The sequence below is a fragment of the Paramisgurnus dabryanus genome, chromosome 15, assembly GCF_030506205.2.
Source record: "Paramisgurnus dabryanus chromosome 15, PD_genome_1.1, whole genome shotgun sequence".
Lineage (NCBI taxonomy): Eukaryota > Metazoa > Chordata > Actinopteri > Cypriniformes > Cobitidae > Paramisgurnus > Paramisgurnus dabryanus.
The window spans coordinates 20,690,188-20,706,934 of NC_133351.1; the positions used below are offsets into that span (position 1 = coordinate 20,690,188).

The 16,747-nt window shown below is 37.8% G+C and overlaps 1 protein-coding gene across 1 annotated transcript in view; it reads right to left on the minus strand.

The window, feature by feature from the left end:
* Nucleotides 1-2,200: 2,200 nt before the first annotated feature.
* The window catches only part of itgb5 (integrin, beta 5), a 34,701-nt gene continuing 20,154 nt past the window's right edge, over nt 2,201-16,747 (minus strand). Inside the window, exons 11-15 of the mRNA XM_065251466.2 lie at nt 6,803-7,025; nt 5,986-6,086; nt 3,752-3,871; nt 3,437-3,603; nt 2,201-3,016 (exon numbers count right to left, since the gene is read on the minus strand). Of these exons, the coding sequence (XP_065107538.1) occupies nt 2,921-3,016; nt 3,437-3,603; nt 3,752-3,871; nt 5,986-6,086; nt 6,803-7,025 (707 nt within the window). The 3' untranslated portion in view covers nt 2,201-2,920. The remainder of the gene's footprint in view (nt 3,017-3,436; nt 3,604-3,751; nt 3,872-5,985; nt 6,087-6,802; nt 7,026-16,747) is intronic.

Below are 16,747 nucleotides of genomic sequence, written 5' to 3' on the forward strand. Positions count from 1 at the left end.
CACAACAGACACAGCTGTTGACGTTTTAATTCAAACCTTACAGTGAACACCTAACACGCAACTCTACTTAGTCTGTGTTAAAAACATTGCCCTCTCCCTTGTGTACGTGACTTCAACCGTCTAAATAATCTGGCGGTTGAAACAGGCTCTTCAGGAAGAGTATTTTAGTTTATTAAACTCTGAGAACAAATTTGATTTATGAGCCAACCACAGTGCGGACATAAACAAGGTCTTTAGTTTTGGAAGTGTTGTGTGGGTAAAGAGAAGGGAAACATTGACGTTGTGATCTGAAGTATTCGTATATATAGTGTGTAAGCTTTATTTTTGTAGAAATAATGAGGAATTGATATGCATAGTGCAATTTCTTCAAGACCTGTTTTATATATTTTTTATTTGGATTCAAATTAAGACCAGCAAATCTGGCAAACAATTCTTAAGACACAGTTTACTGTGCTTTCACAGCAAAGCAGAAATGAAATTGGAGAAATGAAATACAGTTTATTTTCCTATTCCCCAAATTCCTTTTGTTTAAAAAAAAACTTTTTTGCGGCTTGTTAAACAGCAGTGCTGTAGTGCCTACGTAGTAAACACAGATGGTTGTAAGTTGAACCATACATCTGGGCACCTCAGGACATATACAGTCCCTACACAACACTTGATTTATGTTCCCAGCTGAGACTCCTTCCTTTCCTCTTTTTTCACTTCAGGTATATCTCATGTGCACAAAGAAACCTCTGTCGAATCACTTAAAAAGGTGCGCATTGCATATTTTAGCTTATGAATTAGTCACTGGAGATTATGATGAACAGTAAAGCACACATTAACCTGTTTAGACCCTCACAGCCTCTAGGGACACAGCTGTCACAGATGCTTCTGATGCTTGGCTTCAGTATGATGTCAGGTTTTCCCATTAGGGGTGGTTGTGGCAGTTCCTGGTTGTTTAGCTTCAAATGAATATTTACATGCTCTATGAACTTAAAACACTGCAAGTAATGTACCTTTTGTATTTCTAGGTTGGTGCAGGTATGGCTTCAGTTTTATTTTTAACTCAGTCCAAGTCATGATGCAATGCGTGCTAAACTTTCATTGAAACTCCACCAACACCCTCACAACCCAGACACGGCCCACAATGACTCCAGGCCAGGGGCCTTTTTTGTAAAGCGTACGTATGCACAAAACAGGACTAGAAACATGCATACGCCAGTTCCCACGCAAAGGTTGTGATCTATAAAAAACAAACCTGATGGGAGAATGGGCTTACAGGGTGGGATCTGAGGATGATTCATGATCTGTGATTTATAAAGGGAACATTGCTTTGTTTTAGAAGTCGTAATTTTTTTGGCGTATGCCATTTTTGGCTTTTGTGCGTACGTAGACCCAGTGCTTTAAGTGGCCCAAAAAAGTGTTTTTTTTTTTTTTTTGCTGACTCGACTCCTATATTGAAGGGGTTTTATATTCAGCAGTCAACAGACGACCTTGTAAAAAATAATAAATCCTTTTATAAATTAGTGGATTATCTGTGCAAAAGGTAGATATGGGAGTAAAATTTTCAGCATGGTTAAAGATAGAAAGAGCTTGAAAAAAACCTTAAAATGATACTAAGACCATGTCCATGGGTTCAAGAATAACAAAATACTGGCCATTTGAAACTAGAAAGTCATCACTTTATTTTGTCACGTTGTTTTCCATTTTGCAGGTGTTAAAACTCCCGTTGTCGTTCAAATTAATTGAAATTCGTTTCACACACAAACACACACATCTCCAGTCCAGACCACACTGACTGACAGTCAGCGGCAAAAGCGACGCATGCGCTTTTAACTTGTAAACGCAAGGGTGTCTTTGCTCTCGGTAGGACGATTTAGGAAGTGTACATTGTGAAGGGCGCTCTGAAAAGCCGCAGCGCAGCCAAAGGATTAAATTAAACCTCTGATTTTTAAACAGATGGGCAAATGAGCATTCCGGTACGCTAAAAGCGCGTTCTGGGCGCACGGAGAGGTGGTGGTACGCTCAAGAGCTGTATTTAGAAATGCCGGTACTGAGTACCGGCCGTTCCGGCCCACTTAAAGCACTGCGTAGACTTTTATAGATGAGACCCCAGATCTGCACCGGAGCTGTCGACTTCTACGCGGATCTGGTCCGGAGTTTTCTCCTGTCTGGGAAGGCCCTAAATGTATTTGTTTCAGAAAAAAAACACACTGAGCAACAGCAGGTAATTTTATTTCATCACCCTGTACGGTTAAAAGGCATCAAGAAAATGTGCAAACGTGTGGCAGGATCTGCATACCCAAATGACCAGTATTCTATAGTGGCATTTCTTTACATTATAAACCTCAACCTAATTCAAAATGTGCAAAACAAGTGTTAGGAAAATATTGCTTTGTTTAGGTCAGGTTAGTATCCATCATTTTGCACTTTTTTGTTTGTGTACACATTATGGCATCTGACTTCTGTATATGTAGCAAATACAATGAATGCATTTAAAATGTGATAGTTGGCACGCTGTTAAAAATGTACACTTGAAAAATATCTTCTTTGCCTATACAACACAATGCAAACAGAGTCCCTCATAATGTGTTGGTGGTGGTACTGTAAAAAATTAATTGAGTTAAATTCAAGCTCACAAAACATCCACTGCTTGTGCAAATGCCTCATTGATGCTTCTGGAAAAAGGGGGACAACCACTTCCTCTCCAACTATTTATATTTGTCCAGTGCCAACCTGTGCTTAAATTCGCCATGAACTGTACTGCTGCCCAGCAATAATCTTTCACTATCCACATAATCATCAGTAAAAATCCTCAGGAAACACCTACAAAAAAAAGAAAGGTTTGCATGGGAAAAAACAAAAAACAGATCTCTATAATACAGTAGTCCACATCTGACAAGGTCCTGCCATGTCCCCCAGTCCAACTGCAGGTGAATCAGTGGACTCCTCCGTTGTATGACTTGGTATGCATACGGAAAACATCCTCCATTGGGTAAGATGGGACGGACTGCTTATAAACAGGATTAGATGCCTGGGGGAGAGAAACATAGAGGAAAATAGGTCAGACAAGTTCATTGAAATTCATATGGTTACAAGGGCAGGCAAATTGAAATGATTATCATGACCGATCTGTATTCCCAACTGAATGATGCTTTCCAAAAAGCTTCATGGTTTCAGTCAAAGCTTAGGTTGTTTTTGTCCTATTAATTACTTCAAGTCAGATAGTTAGTATTGAAAGCGGCTATATCTTGATCTCAAAATCTGTATTTAATCTGTAAACAAATTAAAATAATTTTATAAGAAAAAAAACGAACAACAAACTGCGCTGAAGTGCATGAATAGATTTACAGCTTTGGTAAAAAAACTGACCATACTACAAACAGGTAGAGCTAAAATAATTGGATTTTATAAATACAAATTCACTGTGTAGTGTTAAGTTGGAAGTTCTCACCATCTCATATCGTGCCCGTGAACGTGCACTTTGAAAACGTGCAAACTCGCGCCGGTCGTGGACTGTGATGACCAGCTTCCAGAGGGCTAGCAGCACAATGCCCATCAATAGGATGCTGCCGACGCCCCCCAGGAGCACCGTCCTGGCATTTGGGGCAACACCACACTCTGTAAGCACACAAAATGCATTAAAGCTTCAACATAATGCAAAAACCTTTATTTACAGTTTACATCGGTACTAAAGTAATGTAGTGATTAAAGTAATAGTTATGCACAAGTCCATGCCAGAGGTGGTTGTAAAATGCTGAACACAAACCTGGATCTTTAAGAGCCGTTAGGACTGATTTGCCGTTGGCATGTTCAGAATATGTGAACTTCATGACACAGTCATTCTCAGTCTTATACATACACTGAACAGCGTTTGGATCATCGGTTTCTGAAAAGAGTGAAAGAATCGTCAAACAGTTGGACAATCGGCTCAGCAAATAAACAAAGAAAGAAATCGTGCGAAAGCACAATCCTGAACCCCAGGACTGAGATTATTATTGGAGCAGACATTGCATTCCTCAACAAGGACACAGATTATCTACAGTGTTTATATCAAGAATGTCGTCCCCTGTAAACTAAAAAGTCTCTCCCTTACTTCAAGTCCTTTTTTTCTCTAGAAAGATTTGAAGTTTCCGGTATGCACATGTGGAGTCCATTAAGATAGTCAGCTGACTGTAGCAGATGAAACATTTCTTTTCTCATACAGGGTGACACCGAAATGGCATAACAGAGTTCACAAGAATCCTGAATGCCACAATGGCATCTCATTTATTCAAATCAAGCATGATTAAACTTCACAGTACGATGTTATTCATGCAATCCTACACAGAAGTAAAAATGGCTCCTGCAATGAAACCTGTTGTAAAAACCCTGGAGATGTGAAAGTAACACTCATAAGTGAGATGTACAGTGAGCAGGTCTTTAATGCACTTTATAATATGGCTAGTTCTGATCCTTGATTCTGATTGGTTGAGCTGTGTTCAAAGCCGCTGTAAAACCATATACTGTACATCTTATAGCCATACATTTGTATTACTATGCCCCTGTGTGCGTGTGTAGGAGGGAGGGGGTGCATCTGCTAGATTTTACTGAGCTAAAAAACTTTTCAGAATGTGGAATATTAATATGAATTTTAAAATATAAACTTTTAATACATGACATGTGGTAAAAAATGCATGCAGAATAAAGCATACCTAAAACGCACCTTATCGCTTCTAAAATCACTGTAACACATTGCTTCTTGGGGCTTATTGCTTTAATAAACCTGGTCAGGGAGATCCTGACCATGACTACTTGTATACTACTACTAATACTACATGACTACTTAAATAAATAGTCATAAAATAGTGATTACAGAAATGATGAAATACAGAATATTTTACAATTAACGGAGAAATGCAGCAACTGACCAATCAGAATCAAGTATGTTTATTGTTTCATCTATTTTTTAAAGGAAAACACCACAGTTTTTTCAATATTTTACTATGTTCTTAGCTCAACTTAGACAAATTAATACATACCTATTTTTTTAATGCGTACACTTAATCTTTGTACAGCGCGTCGTGAATGTGTTAGCATTTAGCCTAGCCCCATTCATTCCTTAGGATCCAAACAGAGATGAATTTAGAAGCCACCAAACACTTCCATGTTTTCCCTATTTAAAGACTGTTACATGAGTAGTTACACAAGTAAGTATGGCGGCACAAAATAAAACATGGCGATTTTTCAACGGAGTGATGATGTTATTGCGCGCCAAGGTCAAAGTGCTGCAAAGGTGCTATTCTGCCATACAATATAGTTCTCATTTTTATCTGCTTAAAAAAAAATCGCCACATTTATTTTGTGCCACCATACTTACTCGTGTAACAGTCTTTAAATAGGGAAAACATAGAAGTGTTTGGTGGCTTCTAAATTCATTTCGGGTTTGGATCCTAAGGAATGAATGGGGCTAGGCTAAATGCTAACACATTCACGATGCGCTGTACCAAAGATTAAGTGTACGCATTAAAAAAAGATAGATATGTATTAATTCGTCTAAGTTGAGGTAAGAACATAGTAAAATATTAAAAAAACTGGTGTTTCCTTCAAATTCTTAATAAAGTTCCACAGAAAACAAAAATAATTTTCTTTTTTCCTCAAACATACATTTAAACTTACCAAAAAGTTTTTTTTGTGTGTGTATTATACACAGTAGTGTTAAAAATAGCAGTGGCGGTTAGGTTTCATAGTGCGAGACAGAACAGCGACGTCTGCCGAGACGTCCAGACTCACGTTCTCCACATAATAACATAAACAGAGCTGGGCATGATACACCACAAGCTGTGTTTCACGATGTTGCTAATAACACATTCGTGACCTGAAAGCACAAACTGTGGACCGTGACCAACAGCAGAGTCCTGAGGCAAAGGGAAAACACATGTAGCTCTAACCCAAGCATCTTAATGACTACTTCATAAATTATGTTGTCTGATAGAAAGCAAGCGTTTTTGGATGCGCACTTACTGAGGGTTTCCACCGTGACGATTTCATCCTTGCACATGCGCTGGCAGGTCTGGTTATCGGCGAGTCTTCCCGTATTAAAGAGACGGCACTCGATGCATTCCCTAAGGAGGGAGATTTATTAATGCAATAACTAAAAAAGCTTTAAAAAGGTTTAAACAGGTCAGTGCCAGACCAACAAACATTTTGTCCAAATAAAGTCTAAATAAAGACCATATGTGACCCTGGACCACCAGTTTTAACTTGGGTGTATCTGTAGCAAAAGCCAAAAATTCATTGTATGGGTCAAAATTATTGATTTTCTTTTATGACAAAAATCATTAGGCTATTATGTAAAGATTATGTTCTATTAAGATTTTTGTAAATTTCCTACCGTAAAAAAACTTTTTTTGTGAGTAGATACAGTTGCAAAGGACTTCATTCGAACAACTTTAAAGGGCGATTTTCTTAATATTTAGATTTTTTGCACCCTCAGATCTCCAAATATTAGGCCACATTTTGTTGCATCTTAACAAACCATGCATCAATTGAATGATTATTTAGCTCTCAGATGATATATAAATCCCAATTTCTCCCTTATGGACCCTTATGACTGCTTTTGTGGTCCAGATCATATATGTGGGCGTACTGTAGGTGCAATTTTGTTGGGTACAGAAATGAAACATTTCACCCCTAAATGCATTTACATATATTCGCTTTGCAGATGCTTTTATTCGACATAAAATAAGAGAGCATTTAACATTTGGTAAATAAAATAACAATAGTTTTTGGATAAATATTGTAATGTTTGGATTCGCTGTTAGTTTCAGCATTCACATACCTCTTTGTTCCACAAGCATCTGGACAGGTTGGACATTTCTCACACGTGTCCCCAAATGCCCCTGGCTCACTACACTGGCACCGCCCACACACGCAGCTGCCCCGTCCACTGCACATCTTGCCATCGTCGGACACGCAAGAGGCCGTTTCTGTCGAGCAATTGCAGTTGTCTCCAATATAACCAGCGTGGCATTTACACTCACCACAATGGCATTCTCCGTGACCTAAGAAAAAAAAAAGAAAAAGGTTTAGAAAAACTTGGCATTTTTAAGTCTCATTTTGTCCTGGTGTGTAGCAAAACAGAAAAGTTATAAAAATGTGGTTAACATATTGGTGTTAGCGAGAAATATAAACACATGACTTCTTTGAGAAAAACTGCAAATATATACACACACGCACACAAAGACTGCAGGGATAAACACACAGTGAAAAGAGAGAGAAAGCTTGCATACATCATTCATAACAATGAACTCATTGCATTATTCCAAACAAAGCGTTTCAGATTTTTATGATACCACAGCCACTGTCTATTTGACCCACATAAGTCAAACACACTCAGTTGACTGTTGTGAATATGCCAACAGACTGATTACACACAGATCTGCTCATTCCAACGTTCTTGGCTTGTGCCTTTAACAGTGAGCACAAGCAAAACGCTTCTCTGTGTGTTGTAGCAAATGTGTTAACTTGTGTTGCGTGAATGACCTAATTGAAAACCGACATATTTGGGTAGCATATGTGTAGCTCTAAGGAGTGTTACTCGGAAAAGATGACATGCAAAACAAAACAACTTTGATTGAAGACAGACGTGAACATTTGGTTTGCAACTGGATACTGGCACCAATGAGAGCAAGGAAATGTCGGAAAACATAATGACCCAAAGCTCCACTGCTGTCCAAAAAGCATTGCTAGATTAATCCAAAGCAGACCTGTTTACCTTACCTACAGTACGAAGGTAAAAATACCACACACAAGGCGGTTAAGCTCAGCTCCTGGAGGAGAGCACTGCAGCTGACCGGAGAACAGCTTGGTGGACAACAGCTAAATGTGGCACTGATGGAAACTTTGAACTACTGTGAGAGATGCTGTTTTATGAAACTTAATTATGTGAGAAAAATCTGGGGGATGTTATAAGCACCATAAATCACACTCATTGAGAGTTATGAGATTTGAAAGAGTAGTTTATCCCGAAATGAAATTTCTTTCATCATTTACTCACCCTCATGCCATCCCAGCTGTATACAACTTTCTTTAGCTGAACACAATCAGAGTTTAAAAAAAACATCCTGGCTCTTCTTGGCTTTGTGATGACATTGAATAGGTTCAATGCTTTGAAACTCCAAAAGCATGTACATCTATCTTAAAAGTAACCAGTGAGACTTCAGCAGGGGTTAACAAATTTGTATGATCGTTTGGGTTTAGATGATGAAAGAAAGTCATTTGAGAAATTCCTTGCAAATGCAAAAGTTACCATGAATAGTTTTTCAAAAATATCACAATTTTGTGGCTTTTAGAATTGTCACATGACATCCATAATGTTATTTCTTCCCCACAAATGCCTACATTAAAATTATAATAAAATAAGTGTTATTTGTTCTTCGAAGAGTCATCCCTTCTCCATTTGTTATTGCTTCTGGTTTGTGCATTTTAATTGTCAGAATTTGTTGTCTTCAAAAAACTTAAATCCATAACACATGTATATTTTCCTTATCCACGTAAACATGAGTAGAGCCCATTCCCTAAGAAATTATATTTTAATTTTTGACTGAAAATGTCACATCTATAAATGCTGGAATTGCTCATATACATCTGGGAAGGTATGAGTAAATGAGATTTTTTCATTTTGGGGTAAACTTCTCCAAAACGGAGAAGCATATATGTATAGAGAGAGATGATTTGTATGCAAGTAACACACACAAACCATAAGGCAACACAGTGCTTCCCACAGATTTACAGTTTATTTATTGCGGCACATCCAGCATGAGGATATGGGTGAAAAATGGGCAACTACCGTATTGTCCTGAATATAAGACTACCCTGATTATAAGACGATCCCTGTTTTTACAAAGTGTACTTTTTGGAAAGTGCTTTTTGAACTATTTTCTTTTATAAAAAAATACCTTTCAAATGGGACCAAGCAGAGGGTCTGTTTTTTAATTTGATATATTGTATGTTTATATATTTAAAGAAGAACATTTCTGGAAGGCATTAAACTTTTGTGAAAATCATGAAAAATGCTGGCGCTGGGTGGCAACTTTAAAAAACGCTTGCAGGGAAAGAGTTAATACTTTTTTATATGGCATTCCATATATAACCTGCAGTGCATCTGGATTTAATAACAAAAAGCCTTGGCTGTACATGTCTTTGTGAAAAAACAGCTAGCTTATTAATATTTCATTAAAAGTAGTTTATTAGGTTGCTTCAGTCCAGGTGAACTTGGCACCACCCACCACATTTTTGCGAGTGTACAGTTTGATTGGCATGTAATAGTCTAAAGCTCAAATATAAGATGACATTATTAATTGAGCGGCATCTCCTTAAATGAAAGGACGTCTTATAGACAGTTTCCACGGATGTATGTTTCCACACAAAAAAATGGAGTGGGCACCTCTACGCAAAATGGGCTCTTGCGTATTCAGCGGGCACGACCGCCCACTCTGCTGCCACGGCTGTGTGTACAGAACCAGTCATGTGAGAGAGTGGCAGTGAAAAACACTCTGTTTAAAAATCTATTTGTGGCAGTCATTTCTGATTTTGGCCGCTACAAATAAATAAATGTATGAGAAACATTGCAATGCAGGTCAGATCCCAGAAATTAAAGGGTGGACTGCGGTGCCAGAGAAGAACTAATACAACCCTTGGAGTTTAACCACTTTTTGCATATAATATTGCATATAAATGTTAATAAAGTGACTCCCTAATAATTAAAACGCCTTCCCAATAAAAGATTTTAATTTAATCTGCTAGGTTTATAAGGGCACTAACCACAACAGAAAATATTTCAGTAGGTAAATCTTTAGTCTGTACATGCAGAAATTAAATGCACCACACCTAAGGGTGTAAAGAAGACCACAGCATGGAATACAACACCTTGAACACCTGTGTATTGTGCTTGCCTGACTCATTTAATGAATAAATGGACCTCTGAACTCATGTGGTATGAACAAAGACATGCTGTGGCATGTGTTTTCTTCACTAATCCCTTTTAAATGTGTGTATTGATACTGAATACCACTGTTACTCTACAACAAGCATCTATGGACTATACCTATATTTGCTTTTGTCAAGTGATACTGTGAGCACATTTCAAAAGCCATTATCTAACACAACCTAACAAATGGTAGAGAATCAATGCAAACCCGCTCTCCCAGAATTCCACACGGCAGCCTTTTATTTAGGTCACTGGATAAATGCGATGTTGTTATGTCAGAAAGGCAGATCCTTGTTTGAATGCCTTTGGGAATGAGCCACGGCCCATTTTACCACATCAACAGTCAAACTCCAATACACACATGAACGAGTTCAAAGCCAAGACAGCACTGAAATATGTCAATTACTTCAGACCTTAAGTATCAGGTTTATTTCACGGTGTGAAGTTTCACAGTAAACACAGAGACTTTTTGTTTGTACAAAATGTTTAGTGTGGTAATGCCTGAGTGAAGACCACTAATTTCTAAGGTATGAAAATGCATTTTCTGTGAAGCCATTAAAATACCATATTCTAAAATGCTTAAAGGTGCAATGTGTAACTTTTAGAAGGATCTCTTGAAAGAAATGCACAATAATAAACATAAATATAGCTGCAAGCAGCAATAACATGAAGTAAATTTTAGTTTGGATAAGCAGTTTAATGAACCTAAGGAAACTTATGATGTCAGATGAAAGAATATAAAAGTTATCAGCAAAAAAGGTGATCTCATTCATTCACGCCATAACAAACTCGTGCATGCAACCTCAGGTCATGACTGTGTTACATCTAGCTAAATTCATGACTATACACTATAGTTTAGCGAAGAAACAGTTGTATGACCATAGGGCTTGCTTGATATCAATTATGAGGCCAACTAGTGGTGCAAGAATTTTTGAAAAAAATATTTGTTGCGGAGTTAAAACCATTTGTGTGTTAAAAAAACAAAATGTAAAGGTAATTTTTCATTTTTTTGCAATTTTCGGGCCATTTCTTATAGAAATTTTAACATAACGCCAATAAAGTTGTATGTTCAGAAGGTAATGCATTGTTCTTCCTATGGTGTTTTTGATTCAATCAGATTAACACTTGCGGAGATATTCGTGCATGTTTTTTAAGTGCTATTTTGCTGCGCAGGGCCAACTGTAAGACAAATTCTGGCATGTTTGGTATCGTTGCAACTACTCAGGACTCCAAGGAAACAAGTCCAGTGAGAATATGTCAATCACAGCCAAAGTTATAAGCGTGTAAAACATTTGTCTTACCACTAGGTGGTGCTGCAACGAAACTGGACATACCTCCTCAGTTCCTGACTGGCATCACAAGTCCCAAGTGTCGTGTCAATAGGGTTAAGTTTGGGGAAGATACAGCCTCAAATCCGTTTTTTAGTGATTTTTTTACGGAAACGGATTGACGAATCGACATGAATTCCATAACTTTTTGCCTTGAGGGTCGGTAGATGCTACATACCGATTTTCTTGACTATCGGGCAAAAGCTCTAGGACGAGTTCGCAAAAGTAGGTTTTACGAATAACTCAAAATGGCAGAAACATTTTCATGTCGGAAAATGACGTCATAGGGTCCAGTAGAATCGGCTTGTGCCAAGGAATCGGATAAATTTCGTGTTTAGGACTTACGGGTCAGAAGTAATAAGCAAAAACATAAGTGCAAATTTGGACTGTTGGTGGCGCTAGGGGGTTAAAGATACAGACTCAAAATTTGCTGTGGAGACTTTTTGGACAGTCCTTTATAAGCGTGCCAAATTTCATAATTTTCCTATGTACGCTGCTATGGGCTGCCATAGACCGCAATGGAGGAAGAAGAAGAAAAAGAATCGGAAGAATAATAATAAGAAAACTAATGGATACCCTATTGTATCCCTATTGTATCTATTGTGTCATTCTGGGCTTGACCCTAACTATATTATCAGTGGTGTATACATTTTCTTTTTATTACCTTAGAATGAGACGTTTTTATCTACATAGACACCGGGTCCCCTTACATGAAAGTCGCCGTCATGTTTTTACAGTAGCCCTAAACAAACAAACTGTTCTACAGAGCGCGTTTCGTCTGTACGTTGTCTCAGACTACATGTTTGTCCTGTTCCGGCTACCATGTTATGAAATTCAGAAGTAAGCTGTTGGTTGCAAATCTCAATCTGACCACTAAATGCCACTAAAATGTACACACATAACCTTTAAAAGGGCCCGTTCTTTCTGTGTGTTTGAAGCTTTGATTGTTTTTATAGTGCGCAATATAACGTGTTCATGTTTCATGTGTAAAAACGTGGTATCTTTCACACAATTTACCTATCTCTATAGAGCTGTTTACACTGTCCTATAAAACAGGCTGATGTCTTCCTTGTTCTATGAAGTCCCTCCTTCAAAAATGCACAACGAGTTCTGATTGTGTAGCTTGTTTAGTGTGTTGTGATGCAACAGCAGCTTAGCTTAGAGCCAAAGCTGGCGACTGACGTATTCCTGTGGGCGGAGTTTAGTCAAAAACGGTTTTATTGACGTCATTAAAGTGAAGTAGAGGGCTGTAGTTCAAACTGGCTGTTCGCTGCTTTGAAAGGCGAATTCTGTTAAAGAAATTATATAGCCTGGTAGTGAACCTTGAGCTTTATCATTTTGCACGTGTTATTTATGCTCTAACAGCAATATTACACACTAACTAAAGTTTGAAAAATGGGATCAGGAAGAACTTGACCTTTAATAGAGACCAAATTTAACATGCAGTTTTCCAACTTGAAAAAAAAACTTATGCAGCAGACCATATAGAAAAGGTACACAAATGCAGAATGCACCGAATGAATTCTCAATAAATAAATAAATAAGAAGTTTACATCCGGATCACTAGATTGCACTGTTCTTATCTCTGAACCTAAACTGTGACATGAAGTAGGATACTAACTCTCTCCCCACCACTGACGAGTTATCTCGTCAATCCACAATACCGCTCTTATCCACCATCCGCAACTTATAAAACCCGGAAGTCCACAAAAATGAAATTATCTCAGCTTTTTTGCTCAAAATTTGGTGTTTTTGAAGAAACCAACCCTATCAACCAAGATGATAAAAAGAGAATTAATGAAGGTAGGATGAAACGTTTTTTTTTTGTTTGAAAGCAGAGGGTCTGTTCTTTCATTTAATTTATTACACGGCTCTCTGGAATGCTTGATTCTGATTGGTCAGTTGAGACATTTGCAGGTTCGTTCTTTTCAAATAATAACCGCTCCAAAATAATAACGCATAGTCGGACTACTTGCACGAGTAAAATCGCTCCGCGCCAATAAAGATCAATAAAGATTACTGTCTGTTTGGCGCCATCTTGTGACAAACACTCAACAACCACGACAAGACAGAGAGAGCTTGCTGAGACTGAACTTGACAAAATAGAGCATGACAGCTACGAAGCCAACACACAAAAAATACAGAATGGGCATTAAAACTTCTCAAAGACTGGTTAAAGAGAAAAAAATGGAGACAGACAAGTATGAAGCAGAGGATCTTAATAAGGTATTACGGTCATTTTATGCATCTGTGCAAAGTTTCGCGGAAGGATAAAAATGTTAATTTAAAACAAATATGCCAATAAAATGTTTCAAATTCATATTCATGTCCAGTTTTTTTTCTTATGTGGCAAGTAGCCGTGTAATAAGCGGGATAATGTAGAGGCAGCCGGTAGTTATTGGGAAATAAGCCCCTTCAGTGTGATACAAGACCCTCCGCTTCGCGTCGGGTCCTGATCACACTGTCGGGGCTTATTTCCCAATAACTACCGGCTGCCTCTACATTATCCCTTACATATTGTATGTTTATATATTTAAAGAAGAGCATTTTCTGGGAGGCATTAAACTTTTGTGAAAATCATGAAAAATGCTGGCGGGGAACGAGCTAACATAGGGGTTCGCCACAAATGTTTTTGCCAAGGTTTGGATATATGGTGGCGTGTTCTCAATGACAGCTTTTCTAAAATGATATCCTATTATATTCCCAGAAGAGGAAATATTCCACTATATTGCCCAGCTTTACAGTATCGCAACACATTGCATTGTGAGATTCTTGCTGATACACAGCCCTACTTTTCAAATATTATTTCCAATACGTGTGCTCATTTCCAGCCTAAATATTTCCTTTCTGCATGATTAAACATATGTTCATTTCCAATCCCTCGTGGATGCCATATTATTAAATCAGATCAGAGCAAAATAAAAGAAAACAGATCAACACTTAGTGATGATATTACACAAGCAAAATGACTTTAGTATATATTATGATCACATTTATTCTGCATAATTTATTTATTTTAATTTCTTTTATTTGATCAAAGATATCAAGGTTGTATTTTGACAATCTTATTTACATTATGTAGGATTACTTTTGCTGGGTTTTCACATACTTGTTCACAACTGTTAATCACAGTTAGCCTCTGATATGATTGATGACTGATATGCTGACCTTGACCGCTCCTGCCTGTTACAAAGACTCTTTGCAGTCTCACAGGAAGTAGAAATCCTTCAGTTCATCCAACAGGATGAACATTCCTCTTCATAGTGTTTCATTTGTCTCCAGTGTACACAACTCCAACAAAATGAAATGCTGGATTTGCTTTAAGGCCTTTCAGTTTATATCAAAGAGTCACTGACCTTATTTAACCATAAAGCATCTGTCTGCCAAGACCAGATGCAGCTACAATTACAATTACAGAGAGGAGGCTATAAAAGCTCTTAGGGTCAGTATGAGACATTCCTGATCCTGAAGCGGACTTTGACCATGGACTCACTCAAATCGTTACCATGATAAGTCCAGACTTATTACATTTTTAAATACATATAGTTCAGACTCTAAATTCTGATTGGATGAAGTGTGCGTGACCTGAAAGTCTTTAAGAAAAATTGTGATTGGCATAAGGAGGGTATTGTGTACAGTTTAACTGTTGTGTCTGCGAGATGTGTAAACTATGGGATCTGAAGAAAGATTTAACAGTTGTCAAACTATATAAATCAATGTAACCACATAGTTTGATTTTACACTTTCATTCTGCAAACCCACATTAGGATAAGAGTTATAAAAAAGTCATGCTTTGTGGTTTCTCTGTCTCTCTTTTGGTGGTAACTTGAAATAGATCCTCCTTTAGATCTGAAAAAAACACACTAGAAAAAGCCCTGTAATCACTGGCGTCCCACTGAAAGCATGATGAATGCGATCTCTGCCACGTTTTGGTTCCACCCAATGAGGAACCACCAGCAGTATGGATATTCTCACTTCCTGATCCGACATCCTACAGACTCTTCAGTTTTCAAAAGTGCTGATGAAAACCTCAATATCTCAGCAGTCTGAATACATCAGTACAGTGGTCAGTTTTCCTTCGTTTAAAAGAAGAAACAAAACAAGCGCTGTTGTGTCACACTCACAATATAATGAAATTAATCTGTAAAACTAAAGGAACTGCAAATGCATCTATTTTGTAAGAAAATGTGTTTTTAATGAAACCAAAAGGCTAAATTCGAATCGTATTGACCCAAGTAATATCGATGACACAGTGCTTGAACTGTAAGGAACAGTGAACACCAATACATCCCCACTGATAGTTACACAACGGACCCAATGTCAAACACGATTATACTGGATATTGCTACCGGACAACACGTCAGAGAGTAGATGGGGGTCTATGGATAGTCATTTGGGTTTCTGTACATTTCTTAGCATATACTAGGGCTGTGTATCGCCAACAATTCCCCGATACGATACATATTCCGATACAAGGGTCCCGATACGATACACATCACGATACAAGACTATTTTGAATTAAATTTCTGTTCAGAATTTAGTAACATTATTATTATTATTATTATTTGTTTATTGTACATTGAATAAGCAGTGTTGTAACAGTTGTGTTTTTGCCATTCATTTATTAGCTATTAGAAATATTTAAAATCCCAGAGTTAGTGCTTAACTTATGATTTTTTAAAAGCAGTTTTACAAAGATGGTGCCTTACTCTTGTCTCTCATTATTCTACATCTATGAATATATCTATAAACATGCAGTCAGACTTAATACTATTTAATAGAAATCAGATTATTAATGTGACAGTTATAGTTTGAAGTAGCTCTGTATCTCTTCTCTAGACGTACACTTTTCACATGCAAATCTTTGTCGTGTTTCTTCTCAAATGCGTTAGTACTGTTTTATAAGAGCATGGCTAATAAAGCCCTTTGCAGTAGTATAGGCTAAGATATCTGCGCTTTCATACTGATCTCATTGACTTTAATGCGCGCGCGCGAGAGAGAGAGCGCGCGAGTACGCGGCTCACTATGCAGACACCTGCGCCAGCGAGACAGACCCACAAAGTGAAAGTATACCCCGCCACCTTTAACTCTACGTACTCCGCGGGACACATGTGTCCTTTCCATATGGATCACGGATCAACAGCAATTCATCACGTAGGTGCTGTATCGATGCGCGCATCATGAGGCGTCCATGACGATGTATCGTTGTATCGATATTTTGAACACAGCACTAGCATATACACTGATGAAAAATGGGAAAATCACAATCCAAAAGTTCATTAACACACATTACACAGATACAAAATGTCAAAATGAGTACAAACTGCAGTTAAACAGAGGTCAGGCTGTTCTCATTTCCCAAACTAAAGCGTGAGTTATACTTCTGCATAGTAGCCTTTACGCTGTAGGCCACGCATCAGTTTTCATTTATACTATATGTGCAATTCCACATGCAGATCGCTAGTAG